The 20,908-nt window shown below is 42.7% G+C and overlaps 3 protein-coding genes and 1 long non-coding RNA gene across 8 annotated transcripts in view; 3 read left to right on the top strand and 1 right to left on the bottom strand.

The window, feature by feature from the left end:
* The first annotated feature begins 863 nt into the window (after positions 1–863).
* ubxn11 (UBX domain protein 11) lies at positions 864–6,225 on the top strand. Of its 2 annotated transcripts, XM_017438179.3 has the most exons (15): positions 864–1,282; positions 1,365–1,405; positions 2,397–2,495; positions 2,632–2,732; positions 2,805–2,856; positions 2,939–3,021; positions 3,100–3,193; positions 3,492–3,709; positions 3,804–3,881; positions 3,953–4,064; positions 4,159–4,262; positions 4,351–4,424; positions 4,771–4,917; positions 5,010–5,143; positions 5,536–6,225. In XM_017438179.3, the coding sequence occupies exons 1-15, from the start codon at positions 1,212–1,214 to the stop codon at positions 5,601–5,603; spliced, it is 1,476 nt and encodes a 491-aa protein (XP_017293668.2). In that variant the 5' UTR covers positions 864–1,211; the 3' UTR covers positions 5,604–6,225. The 2 variants fall into 2 exon arrangements, with proteins under 2 accessions (XP_017293668.2, XP_017293669.2); XM_017438180.3 differs by lacking the exon at positions 1,365–1,405.
* Positions 6,226–6,522: 297 nt separating this feature from the next.
* cep85 (centrosomal protein 85) lies at positions 6,523–16,989 on the bottom strand. Of its 2 annotated transcripts, XM_017438198.3 has the most exons (14): positions 16,853–16,989; positions 15,929–15,979; positions 15,682–15,813; positions 12,501–13,273; positions 11,304–11,437; positions 10,999–11,116; positions 10,696–10,881; positions 10,093–10,245; positions 9,844–9,998; positions 9,616–9,733; positions 8,651–8,701; positions 8,453–8,560; positions 8,081–8,324; positions 6,523–7,980 (listed from the first exon to the last, which is right to left on the bottom strand). In XM_017438198.3, exons 2-14 carry the CDS (start codon positions 15,966–15,968, stop codon positions 7,817–7,819), a joined length of 2,376 nt encoding a protein of 791 aa, XP_017293687.1. In that variant the 5' UTR covers positions 15,969–15,979; positions 16,853–16,989; the 3' UTR covers positions 6,523–7,816. The 2 variants fall into 2 exon arrangements, with proteins under 2 accessions (XP_017293687.1, XP_017293688.1); XM_017438199.3 differs by lacking the exons at positions 15,682–15,813; positions 15,929–15,979; positions 16,853–16,989 and adding an exon at positions 13,902–14,164.
* On the top strand, positions 16,004–18,634 carry LOC108249060. 2 transcript variants are annotated; one of them, XR_001809185.3, is made up of 3 exons: positions 16,004–16,395; positions 17,213–17,277; positions 18,301–18,634. It is a non-coding gene; the product is annotated as an uncharacterized LOC108249060 (long non-coding RNA). The 2 variants fall into 2 exon arrangements; XR_001809184.3 differs by lacking the exon at positions 16,004–16,395 and adding an exon at positions 16,419–16,675.
* A 229-nt stretch (positions 18,635–18,863) lies between these two features.
* wdtc1 (WD and tetratricopeptide repeats 1) overlaps positions 18,864–20,908 on the top strand; it is an 11,660-nt gene continuing 9,615 nt past the window's right edge. For both annotated transcript variants that reach the window (XM_017438194.3, XM_017438193.3), the window contains exons 1-5: positions 18,864–19,033; positions 19,408–19,526; positions 19,630–19,713; positions 19,821–19,867; positions 20,485–20,596. In XM_017438194.3, the coding sequence (XP_017293683.1) occupies positions 19,479–19,526; positions 19,630–19,713; positions 19,821–19,867; positions 20,485–20,596 (291 nt within the window). In that variant the 5' untranslated portion in view covers positions 18,864–19,033; positions 19,408–19,478. The remainder of the gene's footprint in view (positions 19,034–19,407; positions 19,527–19,629; positions 19,714–19,820; positions 19,868–20,484; positions 20,597–20,908) is intronic.

Here is a 20,908-nt window from a genome sequence, read left to right as displayed (position 1 = left end):
TAACGATATACATTATTGTTTTAGATAGTTTTTTTTAACTAGGAGATACATATGACTTGGAGGGTTTGTTTTTTTTAAGTGGAAAATATTGGCTTTTTCACTTTGTGTTTTCGTCACTGCTAATGAAATGTTCCTAAACATTTTACAAGCAGAATATGGTCCATGATACCATCGTGTATTTTAACTGAAATCATTTAAAGATTATTGTGTTAAAGTTAAACCTCAGTCTTTAAAAGTCGTATTTAAAATAAATAATAAACCTTTTTGGAACCGCAGCTCCTGGTTCTCTCTTTGTTATTTAATTCATGCCTTTTGTTTTAAACGGGACTCGCTGCTTACTTCCGGTGTGGTGCCAAAAAGTGATTCTCTGCCAAAAACTGATCGGGTGAGATCGGGCGCGCCCCCGCGAAGGAGCGCGCTGCGGGACTGCGCTCAGCCTGCTTCAGTGTCTCGTCGAGTCTTTTCGAAGGTTTTTCTCGGTCGTTTAGTTGTTTTAGACAAATTATGTAAACACCAAAAACACACATATAGTTTATTAGCCAAGATTACAACAAAGGTTCTTCTCGTTTACCCTTTTCTCTCTCTAAGATTTGCGATGTTTCTCCGTGAGAGTCATTCTCGTGTTTTATCGTTTATCATAAATATCTGATCACTTCAATTCCTAACGGGAATATAGCAATAAAAATGTTCTTTTCACGGGTTATCGGCACTAAGCTTGTTTAAATTTCGAACAACTGTGTGGTTACTGAACTGTGATGGATGTAACTTTCCTCCAACTAACTCCATCACAGTTCAGTAACCACACAGTTGTTCGAAATTTAAACAAGCTTAGTGCCGATAACCCGTGAAAAGAACATCGCAAGTCTTAGAGAGAGAAAAGGGTAAACGAGAAGAACCTTTGTTGTAATCTTGGCTAATAAACTATATGTGTGTTTTTGGTGTTTACATAATTTGTCTAAAACAACTAAACGACCGAGAAAAACCTTCGAAAAGACTCGACGAGACACTGAAGCAGGCTGAGCGCAGTCCCGCAGCGCGCTCCTTCGCGGGGGCGCGCCCGATCTCACCCGATCAGTTATTGGCAGAGAATCACTTTTTGGCACCACACCGGAACACTGCAGGCTTCTCTCTGTTGCTAATGGCAACAAGCTTCAAACAAACCACCTCTAAACACTAAATACTCGACTAACAAAGTCTGTCTTAACATAAAAATGAGCTCACCTTTATCGATGTTGAAGAAAACGAGGCGCACTCCACTGCCGGGCACTCTGAACGAGCAAAGGTAGGGTTTTTAATTTCCTTTCTTTGTTGAACAGTGAAAAGTATTTGAAGGGAAACACTGAAGGAGTCATTATGGTCTGCAGGGGCAAACAGAAAGTTCCCTTCAAAAGGAACCTGCTGCAAGGTAAGATGACTAATCAGCAAAACAATTATTATTATTATCATTAAAGTCAAATGGTTAAACCACCTGAAGATATATGCATCTACATGTTAAAAAGAACTAATAAAACTACACTACTACATACAGTTTATGGTTTAATAAAAATGACTGCATCGTTTCATTTCTGCTATAGAGGTTTCAGGTGATATTATGGTTTATTTCACATAGAAATAATCAAAGTCCCAAATATTATTACCTCATCTTATTTGTTTAGTTTTTTTAAATGAGGAGGCAGAAAAAAGCTGCAGAATATCACATTTTTTAAAGGGTTGAAATTGTTTATCATTTTGCATGATTTTTTTTCTTGTTTTTAATAGTCATCCTAGTATTTTGATTAAATATATCCACATAACAGTGTGAACTCACAGGAAAACAAATGTTTTAAAATAATGTTTTAGAAATTAAATACATACCAACGTGTGTCAGCTACAGGAACTGTTTGAGGAAATCTTTTATTCATGAATTAAACATAAAAAACTCAATTTAAAATATGATTTAAGAAAAAATCAGTAATATCTATGGGTGAGGTGCAGATATTGAGTGTTAGGTTTTTTTTTTGCGCTTAGCTACTTTTGGTATATTTAGTTGTTAAATGCAAATTGAATGAATCATAAATTATATTTTTTATTATTTTCTCTTCCTCCTAACAGCCAGTGCTTATAATTTTTAAGGATCTGTGCAGAATATAAGTCTATAATATCAATCAGTAAAATAACATTTCAATGTATGGTACAATTAAAGTGTTTTTAAAAAAGTTGAATTGTAAAAATAAATTGCAAACATAACAAAGAAATACATAAAAATGCTCTCTATTTAGGTAAAGTGGCACAAAAAGATATTAAGGGACAAACTTTATATAACACAGCTTTTAAATAAATAACTTAATATTAATACCACTCTGTAATACTTATCACCTGCACCTGGTAAATTATTAGCATGTTATTTCTACTCTCAGAAATCCAGGCAGAGCTCATCAGTGAAGATCCAAACGCTCCTCTCTCCTCTCACGCTAACATCACCTCCACTTCCAAGTCTCACGCTCCAAAAAAACAAGGTATGAATTCATACATTTTAAACATTTAAAGGCTTAAGAGTTTTAAACTGAGATCATCTTATGCTGACAGGTGATAGAGCCATAATGGAGCCATTTTCATCTTAAAGGCATTTTTTTTAATGGTTTAACCAATCAGGTGGTCCTCCAAGTGACTTTGAGCTGATGGCCGCCATGATGCAGAGAGTTACTTCGTTGGAGGCGACCGTGAGGAGCCAGGCTCGGGAGATACAGGACAAGGTGAGCGCGCACGTCCTCCGGATGGACCCGCAGACGTGAACCTGTCTGACTCTCACTTCATGTTTTCTGAAGGAGAAACACATTTCCGTCTTAGAGAGGAGGCTGAGAGCTCAGGAGGAGTCAGGTAACGACGTGCGCCACGTGCTCGGCTCCTCAGATCGTCCTGATTCTGACCGTGCTCTGCCTCTGTGTGTGTGTGGCCTCAGGAAGCGCACGCCGTCCGAGCAGCGGCGGAGATGACGCTGAGAGAAGATGCCAGCGGCTGCAGAGCCAAGTGCAACAGATGGAAGTAAGGCGAGTTAATGGAGACGTGTGATGATGCCGGTGGTTCTGTGGGGATTTGTTTCAGCTCCTCTTCAATTTGCAGAAGTTCCTGAGTGATTACGGCCTGATCTGGGTGGGAGACGATTCAGCTGAGAGCGAGGGGACTCACAGCTCAGATGGAGACCTCTGGCAGACAGGTACTTTGAGGGTTTACAGCAGTGGTGTCCAATCCTGGTCCTCGAGGGCCACTCACCTGCACGTTTTTGTTGTTTCCCTGCTTCAACACACCTGATTCAATGGATGACTTACCCCTTCAGCAGGTCTTCAAGCTCTGCAGAAGCCTGTTAATCACATATTCATTCAAATCAGGTGTGTTGGAGCAGAGAAACAACAAAAACATGCAGGATCGTGGCCCTCCAGGACCAGGGTTGGACACCACTGGTTTACGGGCTCTGAGCTCTCCCCCCAAACACAGTCACCACCTGTCCTTTTCAGGCCCGCCTGCTGACAGGAGCTTCTGCATGAACTTCGACCTCGTGCTGCGGAGGATCCGGGAGCTGAACGTCCTCACGGGGGAAGGAGAGGCTTTTGTTCAGGCAACGGCGTGTGGAGCGAAGCTGGCCCGAAAGGACCCCGTTCAGCTGTGGCTCTACAGCAACGGCATCCTGATGTTCAACGGTCCCTTCCGCTCCTATCAGGAGCACAGCACCCAGGTTTGGTTTTTTTTGTTTTGTTTTAAAGAAAGCTTCCTGCTCAGAGATGACCGTTTGGTTTTTAAGCCTGTCTTTCTTCTGTTTGTTTTTACAGCAGTGCATGCAGGACATAATGGACGGCTATTTTCCATCCGAGCTCCAAGACAGATTTCCAGACGGTGTGCCTTTTGAGGTGCTTGTCATCGGTTTTCTTTCTGCCTGCGTGGAAATACACAGACGGCTCACCAGAGATCCTTTGTGCAGGTTCACGACAGCCGACACGAGAGATTTATCCTCCAGCTGCCGTGGGACCCATTTCCTGGCGAAGGACGGGCCGTTTGTGGGACGAAGGACGCTGTCGGCTTTCGGTCCACAGGTCCGCTCTGCTCTCGTCTCAGACACAGAGTCTGCAGAAGAAACTGTGCTTTAGTTTTCTTTTCTTTTTTTTTGTTTTGGGTTCTGACTCACAGGGAAGACGCTGACCACGGATCAGTTCCTGAACAGGCTGCCAGAGATGGTAGTCAGGGCCGGTCGGGTGATCGACATCAGAAACTCGCTGAGGAAAACTCTGCAGGTGAGCAGCATCACAAACTTTTCATTTTATAACCCCTCTTTTCTTTTTATTTTCACAAAATGCTCATCTTTTAAGTGGCCTTCATTAGGGTTCATCTGGTACTGAGAACAGCAGCTCAGGGATTCTCATAGACACTCCAGCACTGCAAGCAACCACGGACAGGTAAATCACTACAAAACGTAACAGAGTGGACGTTTTGGTCACTTACATGAAATGATTCATGACAGATCAAGACTATTCTCATTTCCTGGGAAGTTACAGCTAAGATCCTGCCAATAACTTATTGAGGAAAAGGTTTAAGGGGCTAAAGGAAGAGGCCTAAATCTGAAACCTCCACACTCAATATAAATCCTTGAATAAATTCAGATTTGACGGCTTGACTGTCAAGATCTTTGGGATTACTGTAAGAGCTGATCTGAAAACTGGGACACTTGGCAACACGTCACAGCCGACGGACACAGAGTCAGGAGGGGGGAGTGTTTGAATGTTCACTTATCCCTCCATTCAGAGGACAGAGGCCGAGCTGCGACAACCCACTACCCGAATCCACCGTCACGCTCAAGGTGAAGTCTGAAAACGGGAGCCAGACGTACAGAGTGACAATGTGGCTCTCCGAGACAGTGGGTCACCTGAGGAGCTACCTGGACAAGCACAGGTGAGAGACGGTCCTCCTCCTGCACTGGCCGTGGCCTTATGGTACCCTCTGAGTGCGACTAACCGTGTGGCTGCTGGTACTCCGCTCCACAGAGGGGCCGACGGGCCTGGCTATGACGTCCTCTGCGCGTACCCGCGCCGCAGCTTCAGAAACGACGACCAGACGCTCCGGTCCTGCGGACTCTCGGCAAACACGGCTCTGCTGCTACGGAGGAGGAAGCCCACAGGTCAATAAACAGAGGTGTTTGTGTGCGGTGTGAAGGATTCCTGTCCTGCAGTTCTCCCAGAGTCATGAAGTTAAAAACAGGGAGGTTGTGTTTTAGATCCATAACAGTGAGACGGTCTGATTATTACTCACTGATGATAAAATCAGAGTTTCCACACAATTTCTCTTTTGAAAATTCCTCGCTTTTCATGTCTACATCCAAGCATGTACTTCAAATTTACAGGACATGTTAGGATAGTCAGAGTTTTATTTTCCTCAAGCTCCAAATAGCTTTAATAAATTAAAGACCTAGCATTTCTTGAATTGACTGCGTATCGCCCGCCACCTTTCACCACAGAGTTTTAAACAAAACCCAGCTTATGACGAGGCTGGACCTTGTACATGTTTACGCAGGACCTGACATGTTGGTGCCAAGGGTTCACGTTGGGGATGACCATCTGCGACTACCACTCCAAATGTAGCTCCGCAGCTGTAAATCTGACCGGGTTATGAGCATTTTAATGCTGGCTGAGGTGGATAAGCTGCGGTGGCCATCTTGAACTGGGTCGACTCCAAAGGTTAATCAGCCGTGGATGTACCAAGGATTACTTTTTTTGAGTTTCGTTTAAATCCGTCCAGTGGTTTATGAAATATTTTGCTAACAGCAGAAATAAACAAGCAAAAACATCAAACCGCTTTGTTTCATCAGCTGACTTCTTGGATAGCGTGAAATGCTTCTGAGGGAAGGGAAGATTTTTGGAAACATTTTCTTAATTTATGGTACTAAAAGGTTGGGTTTGATTCTTTAAAATGTTCCTATTTGGAGTAAAATATGCTCTGCTGGGCTAAGTGATACAGTGTACACTGGTGATAAACGATGAGCCTTTTTAAACTCAACTAGGTTCACTAAATTCATTGTTTTGCTTTCCTCCCCTATAGCTGTCATTGTTAGTGATGTGAAAAGCGCCTTTTCCGTCTTCGATAAAACTGAACATGTCTGTACGTTAAAACAAGCTTTTAACTCAAGGCCTTCTGAGTAGAAATAATGAAAAGACCTCAGTTCAAAAAATATAGATAAATAAATAAATCATAACAAATCAAATGGAAACCAAATGTTGAAAATCTTTATTTCTAATGTATGCAAATACAAACACAAACAAAAGTACGAAAATATAAACATCTTTCCTTTTTTTTTCCCCCGTTATTTTTTTAATTTTTGAAAAACATTTGAGATGTTAAGGCTGGTGTTTCAAAGAGAAACTTTGTGCTAGTAAAAGTTAAAAAAAAAAAAAAAAAAAAAGGTCCCATGAAATCCAATATGGCTCGAGCATTCCTCGGATGTTTTTCCTTTTTTCCAAGAAGAAATTGTTGCATATTTTCTCTTATTTCAAAATCCCTTTCTGTTCCTGTAAAGTGTCAAGTTTTCCTAAATGGCTTTTCTTTTCTTTTCTTTTTTTTTAAACTCTGGATGAAAATAACCCCCCCTTCCTCCTGACGTGGGGAGAACCAGCTCCCGCTCCAACATCCTGCCACAAAGAACCAGAGAAAAATCTAAAAGCCACTTCATGGGACCTTCACACATCGAGGACGCCATTTCCTAACACACTGACACGTTCGTAAACGCTCCACAATTATTCACACAGTTGTCAAAACAAAAACAAAAAACAATAAATAATACTGAAGATTAATACTGTTTCTCAGTTTATCTGGTAACCACTCTGCTGAATGCGAGTCAGCCATTAGCAACATGAAGTTAAATCTACACAGAGCAAACTCTATTTGTTGTTTTTTTACTATAAAACTACCAGAAGAAGAAGAAGGAGAAGGAGAGTCTGGGCTTCTTCGGTTGCTGTGATATGGCCCGTGGTCGTCTACATTCAGAGTCAGGGAATGTATTGCCTATTCTACTGGTTGGTACACTGAGAGGAAAAAAAGGTCGTACTGGAAGAGTTCAGCCCTTCGGTCGGTCTGAAATGACTCGGCGGTTTGTAGCTGCGAACACGACGAAGGCACGTGCTGGTGTCGGGTCGGAGCGGCGACTTGGCCGCTTTCGCCCGGAGCTTCTTTGGTTTTTCAAACGCTCGGAGGCTCGTTGGTGTGAGAAGCTGATTTGGTATAAAAGTCGTGAAGTCCCCGAACGTCACAGCTGAGTCTATTATTACAGTGCTCACCGTCAGAAAGAACGGCATTTCAGGAACATTTCTTTGCAAAAAGTCAGCTAAAAAGCAACAAGTTAAATTACTTCCAGTTGATTGTCAACCACTTAAAAACAACAACGAAAAAAAAAAAAAACAGGATAATTCCCCTAAAAAGGGAAATCAAGGTTTCAATAAATTATAACTGTGGGACTTCTACACAAACTGTCCACTCGAGTGGAACAAAAAAGGTATAAGACTGTTTGGTAATTGTTAAAAACACACACGCACACACACACATAACACTAAAAGGATCAAGTATTAGAGGTAAGTTATTTCTGTTAGCCCTTGGACTGAAATAGATGAACTCACTGGGGGGGTGGGACGGTTCTGAGCTACAGGCAGGCTTGAGACTCAATGTTCAGTCAGGTAAAAGAAGCCGAAGCTAAAACCATTTGGGCTTTAGCTCGCCCTCGTTTCGAGAAACTGAAGGAGGAGGCCTCTTTCAGACATTCAGCCACCAGACGGGGAAGACAAAAGCCTGAGACGGGTCGTCACGTTTACTGAGTTATGCAGTTTTCTCCCATGTCCTGCGCGTATCGGTCCAGTATGGCGTTGCGTAGCTCCTCGACGTCACGACGGAGCTGCTGGGCTTCGACCAGCTTCTTCTGCAGAACGTCCGGTTCCGTCCAGTCCTCGCCCTGCTCCGCCATTGCTGGAGGCGCTGGGAAAAAAAAAGACAAACGCAAAGTGGTTCATCTCCGAGCGATTCCAACCGTTCCGTGCGGGTAACATTGAGCGCATTATAAAAACAAAGAGCTCACAGGTGAGGCCGAGCAGCACCGACAGGTTGGGGTCTTGCCCCTGGGCTCTCTGGGTCAGAATGCTGCACAGGGAGCGCAGGTCACTGAGACATGAAGCGATCTCCGAGTGAAGCCTCTGCGTGAGTCGAGCTCCCGCCGGCTGCAGGACGGAGGAGGCCTGGTTGCTTCCCCTCAGCTCCGGGTCGCTCATCTGCTCCTGCAGCGTCAGATTTTGCTCCATCAGTTCCTGGTTCTGAGCCGACAGCTACAGCAGCAAGCAGTGTTAGGAAAAGGAGAGGTCAGTGTACTTCAAGAACTCATGACGTTCTCACCACGTCAGATAACCAAAACCGGGCGTTTTTGGTGTCAATGTCCTGAATGGGTCCACCTCACCTCCTTCATGGCTGTGTGCAGCTCCAACACGTTCTGCTCTTTGGCCAACACCTCCTCTCTGAGAGCGTGGGAGCTGCTCTCCTCCTGAGATATCTGCTCCTCCAAAGCCTGCAGACACAAAAAAGGTACAAATGTTAGCAGAACATGACGAATACTGAGCGCAGACAGGGATTTAGTTTAACTGCGTGAGAGAAACACCTGAATCTGAGAGCCGAGTTGTTCCATCATTTTATGTTGCTTCTCAATAACCTGAAAACAGAAGAGCTCAGCATTAAAACTGCACTTTCACACATGTAACCTAAGAGGCAATTTTTTCTTTTAAGTCTCAGAATATGTCCTGAATATAATCCATGAAGTGGATTAGGAAAGAAACCGCACCTGACGTCTTAATTTTCAGAAGCTTATTTTAAAATCAACATCAACTTGTTCTCCTCTGTGTCCTGAGCTTCAATGTCTTTGTTTTTAACCTTAAACGTTTCTCACACACAGCAGGCAGCCATTTCTGAAAACTAAATATTGCCATTTTAACTTTCTGCAAACATTCCTGAAAGAAAAGGGGCTGTATATGTCTAACCAAAACCTACAAAGGTCTGTAGGTTGAAGTGAAAAATTCATAATATAATCATAAAAATTTGGGATAGCACTTCAAATTAAATTTTCTACCAATAAAATTTGATAAAAACTGCATTTGTGCACTGATATAAACCTAAAACCTTATTTAAATACTTTTCGATTACAGTTCAGATTGCACCAATGCAGATAATAAAACAATTATTGATGCATTTCTATTATCTTGAAACTTAAATGACTACGACTTGTTTTACATAAACACCAATTTATATATTTTAATGCCTAATAAAGAGTGCACAACATACAGAATTTTAAAAACCCCATCAATCACAGGCTGCTCACCAATAATTAGTATAGATGCTAATCTTTTCATTGAAAATGCCATAAAAAGCTAACATGATTAGCATCACATTTATCACTGGAAATTTATACACAAATCAAACATTCAGTCTTGTTCTGATAAAATTGATTTTTTTTTGGACATTTGGAAAGCTGTTCAGAATCCAACATGTCCACAATACATTTAGAAATACTGTAGACTTTTACCCCCCTCCTCCTATTAAGTAAACATCCCTATCAAAGCTGCTACAAACCTTTTTGAGCCTTTGCTGCTCCTCTCTCAAAGACGTGTTTTCCCCTCGAAGATTGTCGAAATCCAAACAGGGCAGTCTGGCTCCATCCTCGAGGCCCTGCTGCACACGCTGCTGCATGCTGGTGAAGATGGAAACGTAAAACAAGAGGACACTTGTTGGATTTTTTGCACAGAAGGAGTGGAGGGAGTTCCGCTGCCAACAGAAGGGACGGTGGCGTTTGGGACATACTCGGTAATGGTTGTGAGCAGGTCCCTCTCTCTGCGTTTCTGCTCCTCCAGCTGAGCGTCTTTTTCCTGGAGCTGAGAGCGTGTCGTTTCCAGGGCGGCCTCCAGTTCTTTCACTCTCTCTTGTAGCCGAGCGACCTGCTGCTCGGACTCTAAGAGCTGGAACAAAGAGCACACAGACTTTTATGTCCAGATTTCAGCCTTTATGCATCTTTGCCGAAGTACGACAGAGCCGGGGGGGGGACCTGCGGACCTGCTTGTTCTGGCTCTGGTAGTCCTCCAGGGTCGGGAGGTCAGCGAGGTACCGCTCCAGAGTTTCAATCCGCTGCTGGTTCTCCCTCTTCAGCTCCGCCTCTTTCTGACACTTCTTCTTTAGGTTGGCGATGTGTTTGTCTCGACTTCGGATCTGCACACAAGCGCGGTACTATAATCAGTGCTGGGTATTATCATCTGTGGCCCACAGTCAAAGAGAAAACTCGAGGTGAAGACATGTGACAGACTATTTTAAAATCAAATACCTCAGGGGAAAAATGGCTTCAGCAGCTTCCTTTCATCTGGTTCAGTTAAAACGAGGAAGTAAAACTGGTAGACTGACAGCTATTTACAATATTTAAAATTAAGTTCTTTACTTCAAGGCAATTTTTGGTGACTCTTAGGTTTGAGTATCGATATATTTTTCTTGAATCAAGTCCCTTAAACAGCTGGAGTAAAACATTCGACACCATCACAAAGTGGTGTTCAAGGCCAACAAAGAGGAGGAGATTATTGTGATTATTTTGTTGCCTTTTTTGTGTTATTTTTGATCTTGCTAGCTTGCAACATTTGCGTTTGAAAAAGGTGTTAGGTGAGCACCAACCCTCTCTTCTTGTTTCTTCATCTCTTCTGTGTGCCTCTCGCAGGCTTCCTTTAGACTCTCAGTAAGTCGGCGGGTCTCAGCCTCGACGGCGCCCAGCCTGCGCTCTGCCTCTGCTTTCTCCAGGGCAACGCAGTCCGTGCGCTCTGAAAACTGCGCTCTCAGGAATGCATTCTCCCTCTGAGCCTCCTGCAGTGCCACCAAAATCAAAGAAGCGTACAGAAGAGGGCTTTTAAAGGACGCAGAGGACAACAGCGTGACACAGAACTAATGTTACATGCCAGAGCCAGAGGAGGTTTTTATTACCTGGAGACGCAGCATGCACATGTCCGCGTAGGACGCCCCTCGACCCAGGAGGGCGCCGTGGACTTGCAGCTCACTTTCCCTCAGGCGCAGTTCCAACTGGGCCATGTGTTGCTTTTGTCTGAATCAGGAACCGGGCCAACAATCGTTAAGATAAACAACTCCGACTCCAAATGTTTCCGTTTTACAACATCGTGGCAAGAAGTTACGATTTGTTTCTTCAATATGATAACGCAGCAGAAAAGGTATTTAATCCTCCTCCCCGAAACATCCCTCCACAAAAAAGTAAAACTGCTCGGCACACTTGCCTCTCGATGATGAGCTCCTTCTCCTTCAGCAAACTCTCGCTGGCTTTGACCAAAGCGTCCCACTTGCCCGACTCTGTGTGCAGAGGAGTCGCGTACAGAGACGGGTACTGGGTGCCCACTCCTGCATTCAGCAGCTAAAAGCCAAAAAGAGACAAAAACATGCAAATGGGATAAATGTCACTGACAGTTAAAGCATGAGATAATTTCCACACGCATCCTTTTGACCCTTAAAACAAACTTAGCAAGTTTGACATTTCTCCACTCCTTGTTAGAACAGTACAGTGACATCACACAGATAAAAAGGTCCACAAGTCATGAATTAACGTTTTAAAAATAAGTTTAAAGAAAGCTCATTTTTATAGATCTGATCAACATCGTAACTGATCAGTAAAAGCTCATATTCAGCTTCAAAGATCCTGTTTCTCTTACACATCTAGGTTAAAATCGTGTTACAGTATGTAACCTTCTTTTTGTTTTATTATTAAAAACAAACAACACTCACTGATCTGAGTTCAATAACTGAGGATAAATGTGTTCATTATTTTCATTTTAAACATTAAATACATTTCACATAATTCTGATCACAATAATGACAAAAACAAGCACAGTTGTTGTTTTTTAACCATAATCTAGCAGCTCTATTGTGGTCAGATTTTACTTTTTTTCCGTTTAGTCCTAAAACTTCAGTCAACATCTGACTCGTTGAGCTCAAGCTGTCAAATATATTTAACGACTGATCCAAACTGCTCAACGAACACGTTAAAATACTGTTTCATTATGAAGATGCACAGTTAGGAATACAGCTGGGAGAAAATGTTTCTGTCAGGCTGCAGAGGTCCTGTTAAGGATCATGTGATTTAAATCAGTCTGACTGATTTGACACATCCAGTCTTTGCGCCTCCAGGCCTCGATTATTGGTATGTTGGTTTTTCAGTGTCGACCTACATGCAATATTTGCACTGGAACGAGTTCAATTTCAATCCCCACAAACGATAGCTCCAAATGTCCACTTCTAACAGGTTTTACTTTCCCACAGCTTGTAGCAGCAACTATTCTCTGCCTCTATACTAAAGACAAATGATGTAAAGGTGGGACAACTGAGAAAAATGGAGAAACAAAATAAAACTAACAAGAATTACCACAAATACTATTTTGTGTATTTAGTGCTTGGTTTGGTGCTTTTTTCTGGACACTTGCCTGCATTTGTTCCATTTGTAGACGTAAATTCTCCAGCTGCTGTTTTTGCTGCCAGCTAGAAAGTTCACTACATCTGTCCTGCCGCAGCGGGTCGTAAGCTTTGGGCCCTGCGTGCTCCCGCAGCAGACCCAGAGGGTTCGAATAAACACCGGCAGACCCGGCTGCAACGGGCTGCCCGCCCCTCTGAATGGAGGCTTCTGCTGTTCCAGAGAGGACGGGCCTCGCTTCAGGCAGAACCTTAAAGCTGTGCTCCATAGCTCCTCTGTAAGCCTCAGACAAACTGTCCGACGTGTCTCGGATCCCGGTCGTCTGTAACCGGAGTCTCACATCAGGGCACAGGCCTCCCAACAGGGATGACTGGTTCAGAGTAGGTTCCACAGCAGGGGTGTCAAACTTCTGGCCCTCATCCACCCGTGTGTGATCTGCGGGGAAAAGCGAGTAGTCCAGCCCGTTGACGAGGCTGCGGTATCGGCTCAGGCAGTCTGGCTTGGGCCCACCCACGTGAGGATCACCTGCTACGCCATCCTGAGCGTCCAGGTTGGGCGAGGACGCTGACTTGGAGAGCGAGGAGGACTTTGATGTGGAGCCGCTCGGGGTTCTTGAGCCAGAAGACGACCTGCGACCGTCAGCCGAGGACGCAGAGTCTTCCTGGCCAAACAAATGGGGCTTGGAGGCCGGGGAGCCGGCCGTGGATGGCATGACATGTGCAGTGGGGATAGGGATCTTACTGCGGATGGGCTGGAAGGAGGGGCTGCTGCTGGAACTGTGGAAATCTGAAAGGAATACGAGAAGAAGATCAGTGGAAATCACGCTGAGTGTGATTTTTTTCATAAACAACACACTTAGTTAAATTAGTGCAGATGGTTACTGCAGGCCATTCTCTCTAATTTCAATCAGCAAAGTAAAGGAGATGCAGCAGGGTTTATGGGTGGCCTATTTTGATGATGAAGTGTCACCACTGAAAGAATTAACTGTCTCTGACTCAACTCAGGGAGGAGGCTTATAATAGCCTTAAACCAGAGCTCAGAATAAATGCTCTTTAATTCATCATAAAAACATCCTGTGTCATGTGTAACACTGGCATTACTTTCAGCGTAAACAGGTAATTATACACCATGATAAAATTCAATTGCAATACAACTGGAGATTTAAAAGACATTTAGCTTAAATTTGTATCAACTTTCACAATAATCCTCTTGAAAACAGTTTAGTATCCTCTGATTACACAAGAGTATTTACACCAAAACCACTGCATCGGACTCAAAAATGTTAATTGTTGTTATTTGCACTGCTCAGAGATCACATTATGCTCACAAAAGACCACGAGGGAGACTGAAAGATCGCTACCAACCAACCAGCAAACATCACAATTTTAACTTAACTATTTGCAGAGCTACGAACCTGAGAGAACCGTCGAAGTTTGAAAGAAAGGAAGTCACTCCAACGCAAAGAAAAGCTTAGCTTTGGCATTTTTTTCTAAAGCTGAAGCGAGGTTAGCAGAGGTGTGGGATGATTCGAATCAGAACAGGAAACCATCTTCTGCATTTCCGAAAAGCATCAAAACAACCTCCAGAGCTCGAGCCAACAGCCGCGCAGAGAGCAGAAGCTCTACCAAATATTTTGTTTTGTCCCGAGAGAACCAAACCGGCCTGTGCCGAACTCTCGAGCAAACACATCCAAACGGCGCACACAGGAAAGGTTAGAGGTATTTATAACCCACCTCTCAAGTTACAGAGTGATCTGTGGGTACCGCTTATTTAGGCACCTTGCCTCCTCCCACCGTAACGCACATCACACGTGCATACCCAAAGTCAGAAACTGCGCTGGGTATTTTCTTCCCCCCCTGACCTGTTCAAAACCACGACGCCATGAAGGCCAGAACTCGGGAGCAATCGCTGACCAAACATAACAATTAAAAAAGGGTTAAACTATGAAACGAATACAGGATTTTCAGAAACATAACTACTCCGATATCTCTTAAAATGCCTTTAGGCTTCACTGATTCATAACCAGTTGAGACAAGTCTGGACTATTTGGCAACAAGAAGGTTTGCTAACCGTTTGCTCAGCAGACATTCCTGCCCTTCGGCAGCGTGTACCATAACTAATAACTGGACACGTTTCATTCAGTCTTATCTGTTTTAAAAAGGCAACTATTAACACCAAAAGCCATGTTAATACTCCACGCTAAACATTTTACAGAAAACATTTTTCTTGATTCGGAGATCAGCCAATACTTTGTCATGACACTTTTTATTTTTTTGCTTTTGTAAAGACAGTAGCAGTTAAATTCATTCATTCAGTTTAAAGCATTATTCTGGCTATTTTGAAGCTGAGATCTGAGGAAAAAGTAAATAAGAAATGATATATTATTTGTAGCAGATAGCTTTTAGAGCAACTTCAGTTTGGAGAAATGGAGTTGAAGTCTGACGAGCTAAAGGCTAGTCCGAACACACCCAAGGCCAAAGTGGATCGCTGTCTGACGTCGACCAATATGAGTTTTTCTTTGGCCGATAGCGAACTTTAAACATCAGGGCAGATGATGGTCGATATAAAAACAATCTTGTTTTTTGGTCAGTTTCTATTTTTCATTGAACAAAATATAATAACTGCTTAAAGCCATCCTAGCTGTCAAAAATATGCTTTTTTCCCCCGATGTTTTTGATTCGAATTCTTTCTGAATTTGTGTAAATGGTACCAGCTTTGTGAAGCTCAAACCCCACAGCTCCCAAACCACAGACGAAGGTTCAGTCTATTATTCTCTAGTGTTTGCTGTGGAAATGAGGACCACCCATCCCAGGTGGCTATCCATAGCGTGCTGCCATCGGCCCATTATGTTTCCATTCATCATGTTCAAACGCATCACACAGACACAAAGACACCACCTCCACTTCCACTTAGAGCATTTAACGTAAAAGATGGCAAGTTTCCACATCAAAGTCGAGGTTGCTCCTCTTTTGGTTCTTCAGCATCTGTATCCCAACACTTTAATGTCTCAATACGCCTCAACACCACAGCAGAACTACTTCTGAAAGAAAGTCTCTCCAGCCCTTTGTTGAGAGAACACCTCTTCTAGATTGCTATTCGTCACAGGAACTTATCACAACTTTCACTGTACAAAACAGTCACTATATTACACAACGCACGCAACAGGAAGAGGAAGAACAAGCAAGAGTCGTCACCTTCAGCGCTGTCAGATGCTGAAGTGCCAATACCAGTGTCCACGCTGTCCGTCGTCCCCGGCCGGCGGCCAAAGCGGCTCTGGTACTTCTCTGAAACAGCCGGCGTCTGCCACTCCATGTCAGCCAACCGACCTAGCGTACGTTTTGTGGAAAAAAATAAAAGGGCACGACAACAGCAGAGCGTTCCGTCAACACGCATGGGGCGAAGGCGACACGTCCATGTTGTCACAGCTGTGGCTCAACTTACCGGCTGGTTTGGACTCAAAGTATCTCGGCGAGGTTGTCATTCACAGGTTTCCTGATAAAAACAGACACACACAAAAAGAAAACATTATTGCACATTCTTCCACACTGAGGTTGGGTTTGGTGTAATAAACCTGACATAATAGTCAATCTACACAAGTTTGCGGCTAACTTATGTCAGAAAACACCTAAAACTACTCTTAAATTTTAGTTCCTGGTGAGTGGGCTAAACCACAAGGGGATAAATAAAATATTTATCTGCACAATGAACTAGTTCTTACATAAAATGAGACAATAGCTGGTATCTACTGACTGATGTGACCACCTATCAATCACAATCTGCCTCCTAAAAACCTGACAAAGTGGTCTGAGCAACAACCAAAATAACACGATGAGCACACAGCTTACATAATATCTCTCACTGAATACTTGCATCCTAATGTGGCCCCTGGAAGCTGTTTATGACTTGTGGTAAGCAAGCATGAGGACAAAACTGCTTCGCACAAGCGGGGAAATACGCGTCCGGGTGTCCGAACTAGTCCTCCTCGTGAGGGGCTAACTCGGGAGAGGAAACAGCTCGTTAAACCAGTAAAGACGAGCTCCGAGCTAACCCGCGGGTAACCCTTACCCCGAATCTGTGGAAATAATGCGCCTAAACGCCGGTGCCCAGGTCAACTCAAACAACTTGTCTGACATTTCCTGGCCTCGGAGTTCGTATTTTGGCATACGGCGATGCGCAGCACCGTTACAGGTCTCTGCTAATCCACGACAAATCCGTTTCCGTCGAATAAAGCGGCTAACAGCTAACTCAGCGTCGCGGGTTTGTTACTTGGCGACTGAAGTTCATGACAACCTTTTACACTGGCCGGTTAGCTCCAATTCCCAAACACAAGCTGCCCTTCGGCGCCGAGTAGTGGGTTTACTTTACCTCGTTTTGACATAAATATCGATTACATAAGCGAATCTCGGTCCCAGTCTCGTAACTGATGCGGAATCTGTATCATCCACTGCTGCTGCTGCTGTTGTTCCGCTAGCCAACTGATTCCGCTGAGCCAAGACACAGGGGGCCGCTCGTTTTATGAGACGGCGCCGCCCGCTCAGCTCTGAAAGTTTATGTTGTTTGAGAAAGCGTCAGAGCGCTGCCTGTCCAAAAAAAAGAGCTCGTTCGATGTAGTTACGTTTTAAGTCTACAGCTAAGATAATATAAAAGAAGAATTTCGTCACTCTCCATTTTAAATACCCACACTATGGTATGAAGCTAAAGAAACGGTTTGTGTGTCACCAACAGGTACTGCAGTGAAACAAAACGAACCAACCTAACCAAGACGCGACGAAGGCTGGAACAACCTAGAAGTAGGTCCAGTAATTAGACCCATCCTGTCATTTTAAAACATATTTCACAAAAACGCAGAAATATTGATACTTTCGGAGATCATTTTGGCCACTTTGATTCAAATATATTCTCTTAAATCATCATTTTATCTCAAAATTTTGACTTAGCATCACATGATTACAGGAATTATAGAAATAGTATCCATATATATTAACTGAGACAATAATTTTAGATCATGAAAAGGAAAAATTTGCCTATTATGGGTAATATTATGGGTGTAACAGTGGCAAAAAACTGCATTGACTATCAGGGGGGAAAAGTACATTTAGAGCAGCTGGCTCATTTAAATGTTATTCAACATATTAAAGTTTAATATAACATTTTTCATACCACATGAAACTAAATTCATAAAGTGCCTCCCACATCCAGAAAAAGTTTCAGTTTTCTAAAACAAAGAAGTGAAACTACTACAAAAGCTGATTTTGAAGGAAGTTGGGTCATCAGCTGCAGCGTGGTTTGTAGTGTGGAGCAAACAATCAGGCTTTCTTAACATTATTTGATTTAACTAAGAATCCTCTCTATAAACGACTGTAAAGTAAATATGAAACAAGTTCAAACGAGATGAATACTGCCAACCTTTAGTTTCATGTGTGTTCGGCGGTCTGTGAATTTATATATATGCTACAGTCAGGGGGTCAGATGTGTGTTTATAACTGCAAGATTTGCATTTGATGGAACAAAAAAAGCACTACTAATTTGTCAGGACAATGTTATAGTTATTATAAGCATCATGTGGCATCCTTAGCCAACAACATGTATGCATTTTTTAATAACTACTTAAGAATACACTAGAAAACTGGTGTATTTTATATTCATAGAAATTTAGATTAAATTGTCATAATGAAACAAATCTTTTGAAGTATTTTTAATTAGCATGACAGCTGTTGCTTTGTATCCTCGTAACCATAAGGGTGGGTTTGTTTGTTTGTCTGTGGACAAGGTTAATAAAAACTTACGAATGGATTTTCATGAATTTTTTTTAGGAAATGTCAAACATGGCACAAGGAAGAAGTGATTCAACTTTGGTGGGGATCCGGTCAAAGGTCAAGGTCACACATCAGCCCCTGCTCTAAGTCTGCAGCTGTATAACAGGAATGATAAACTCCACAGCTGGATGGACAGCTTCTTGTTGAGGATGAACTCAGATCTGTCCTGTTAACGACCGACAATCAACCCTAAAGCTACATAAAATTGTACATAGATTTGAGAGAAAGCAGGACTGTTTGGATATTTTTTTGTTACCTTCTCCAAGGAGGTTATGTGTTCGGTTTGTTTGTCTGTTTGCCCGTCTATTAGCAAAAAACTATTGAAAAACTAATGAACAGATGTTGATGAATTTTTCAATAAATGTTGCGGTTGTCACAAAAACAAGTTGAAATATCTGAGTGTTTTAATTTAATTTAATTTAATTTAATTTAATTTAATTTAATTTAATTTAATTTAATTTAATTTAATTTAATTTAATTTAATTTAATTTTTGACACGTTATGTTGTTTTATTTTGAAAGTTCCGTTTCGGCGGATGTGCTTTTACTCTGAAAGGCACTCGGCCCGGATGTGTTTGTGCTGTTTTAGCAGGTAGTTACCTGAGGAGGAGGTTCGTGTGTAAGTTGGGAGTATTTACGCGAATCTCGTCGGGCGGACTTGCAGAGCTGCGTTCGTAAATGTCGCCGGATGGACATTTCTTGACAGAAGCCTTTTTACTTGAAGGAAATCGGTGAGATTTACTCGGCTGTCACATGTTACAATTCAAGCGGAGTAAACATTTACGGTACCCGAAGCTAATGCCAGCTGCTCTGGGGGACGACAGGTCTCCTAAAGGCCCGGTTTGTAGGTGGTGAGGGAGTCTGGGAGGCTAACAACCTTTTATAAGGTCTAGATAATTGTTCTGGTTCTGGTAAACACGACTGTCGCTCTGACAGAGCTGCATTTGCTAGCAGAAGCTAATTAGCTAATGTGTTTGTGAATGAGAGCAAAACAGAAAAGCTAACGCCACAGTCAGTGTTTGTTGTTGCATCTGAGGGACTTCAGTGCTTGTTGTCGGTCATGTGTGGTCTTCTCTGCCTTAATGCTTTTAAATGTCGTTCACAGCTCGGTCACATAAAGCGGAGTAAATGCCATCTGACCCCCTCCTGGACTGAATTTATGTTTAACCTGGGGCTATGAGTGCTTTCAACATCACCACAGAAATCCTGCACAGGCAGATCAGGGTGGGTAAACAAAGCTCAATGTGCCCACGACAAGATTTGTCTCTCATATGGTGATGATCGTGAAAGGACTCTCACTTTTGGTTTCTTGTGTACCGATCTGCAGGACAGGAGAGCATCGGGCTTTCAGAGGTTTTACCATGTGACTGATCCCTTCATCAAGAGACTTGGACTGGAGGCTGAGCTGCAGGTCACTGATAGTAGAGCCTTTTATTTCATTTCATTACACATCTCTTCATGTAAATCTGTGAGCAAGCAGGATACTGTTCTGACACCCAGCGTCGCCTGTTTCCACAGGGTCACACCGGCTGTGTGAACTGTCTGGAGTGGAACGAGCGAGGAGAGTAAGCTTCAAGTTTCACTTTTGTCACATTATAGCACCTTAATGTTTACCCTGTCTTTTATCTCAGTGTGTTTTTTTAGATTATAGTCAGTTTAGATTATATCACTTAAGCCCCACGTTAGTTTTCACCAACAAAATATTGTATCTTGTTTGTTCACATTGGACTCCAAATAGCAATTTCAGACTTTATCTAGTTTTCTTAACGCAGAATGTAAATAGTACTTTTAAATATACCCTCTTATCTCTGTAATGACTAAAACAGATATTGTGTTGTTTTCCTTTAAGAATTGTTCTTTAAAGAGGTAATTTACATCATTTTAGAACCCTATAAAGGTTCTGAAACATCCAACTTGGTTCATCAAAATAATTTAAATTGATTCAAAACAAATTATTCTTTAGGAAGTTAAAGCATTTGATGCCCTTGCCCTTAAAGCTAACTTTGAGACTTCTAAGTTATTACTGTGTAGTTAAACTACAGAGCACATACTTACATGTAAATGTGCTGCTGTGCATCTGATGTGTCTGAGAATACAAATTTTTTTAAGTGGAGTTATGTCTGAAAGAGCTCAAACAAATGTAACTTGTGTTTTGTTTATTTTTGTGTGTGTGTGTTCTCAGTCTGCTGGCTTCAGGCTCAGATGATCAACATGCCATCATCTGGGATCCATTCAGACACAAAAAGCTCACAACTATGCACACAGGCCACGCAGCGAATATATTCTCTGTAAAGGTGAGGATAATAACGCTGTTTGCACCGAAATCCATAGTGTAATGTCAGTTTAGGGAACGTTATAACAATATATATATATATATAAAAATTCCCTTCTCACCCTCCACGGGTGGTCTCTCTTTTTCATCCTCTGAGCTCGGGTCCTCTACCAGAGGCCTGGGAGCTTGAGGGTTCTGCGCAGTATCTTGGCTGTGCTTAGAACTGCACATTTCTGGACTGAGATGTCTGATGTTGTTCCTGGGATCTGTTGTAGCCACTGCTCCAGTTTGGGGGTGACTGCCCCTAGGGCCCCGATGACCACCGGCACCACTG

This window comes from Kryptolebias marmoratus, linkage group LG16 (genome assembly GCF_001649575.2).
Source record: "Kryptolebias marmoratus isolate JLee-2015 linkage group LG16, ASM164957v2, whole genome shotgun sequence".
NCBI lineage: Eukaryota > Metazoa > Chordata > Actinopteri > Cyprinodontiformes > Rivulidae > Kryptolebias > Kryptolebias marmoratus.
Note: the sequence above shows the minus strand (reverse complement) of the source record. Positions and strands in the feature narration are given on the sequence as shown.

What these genes read in the sequence shown, in the direction of transcription:
- ubxn11 (XM_017438179.3), top strand. Translation starts at nt 1,212, where the DNA reads ATGAGCTCACCTTTATCGATGTTGAAGAAAACGAGGCGCACTCCACTG. An exon ending in CGCTGAGGAAAACTCTGCAG is followed by an intron (nt 4,263 to 4,350) that starts GTGAGCAGCATC and finishes GGCCTTCATTAG; the next exon opens with GGTTCATCTGGTACTGAGAA. An exon ending in AGCTACCTGGACAAGCACAG is followed by an intron (nt 4,918 to 5,009) that starts GTGAGAGACGGT and finishes TCCGCTCCACAG; the next exon opens with AGGGGCCGACGGGCCTGGCT.
- cep85 (XM_017438198.3), bottom strand. Translation starts at nt 15,968, where the DNA reads ATGACAACCTCGCCGAGATACTTTGAGTCCAAACCAGCCG. An exon ending in CTTTGAGTCCAAACCAGCCG is followed by an intron (nt 15,814 to 15,928) that starts GTAAGTTGAGCC and finishes AACGTACGCTAG; the next exon opens with GTCGGTTGGCTGACATGGAG. An exon ending in AAGGAGCTCATCATCGAGAG is followed by an intron (nt 11,117 to 11,303) that starts GCAAGTGTGCCG and finishes TTCCTGATTCAG; the next exon opens with ACAAAAGCAACACATGGCCC.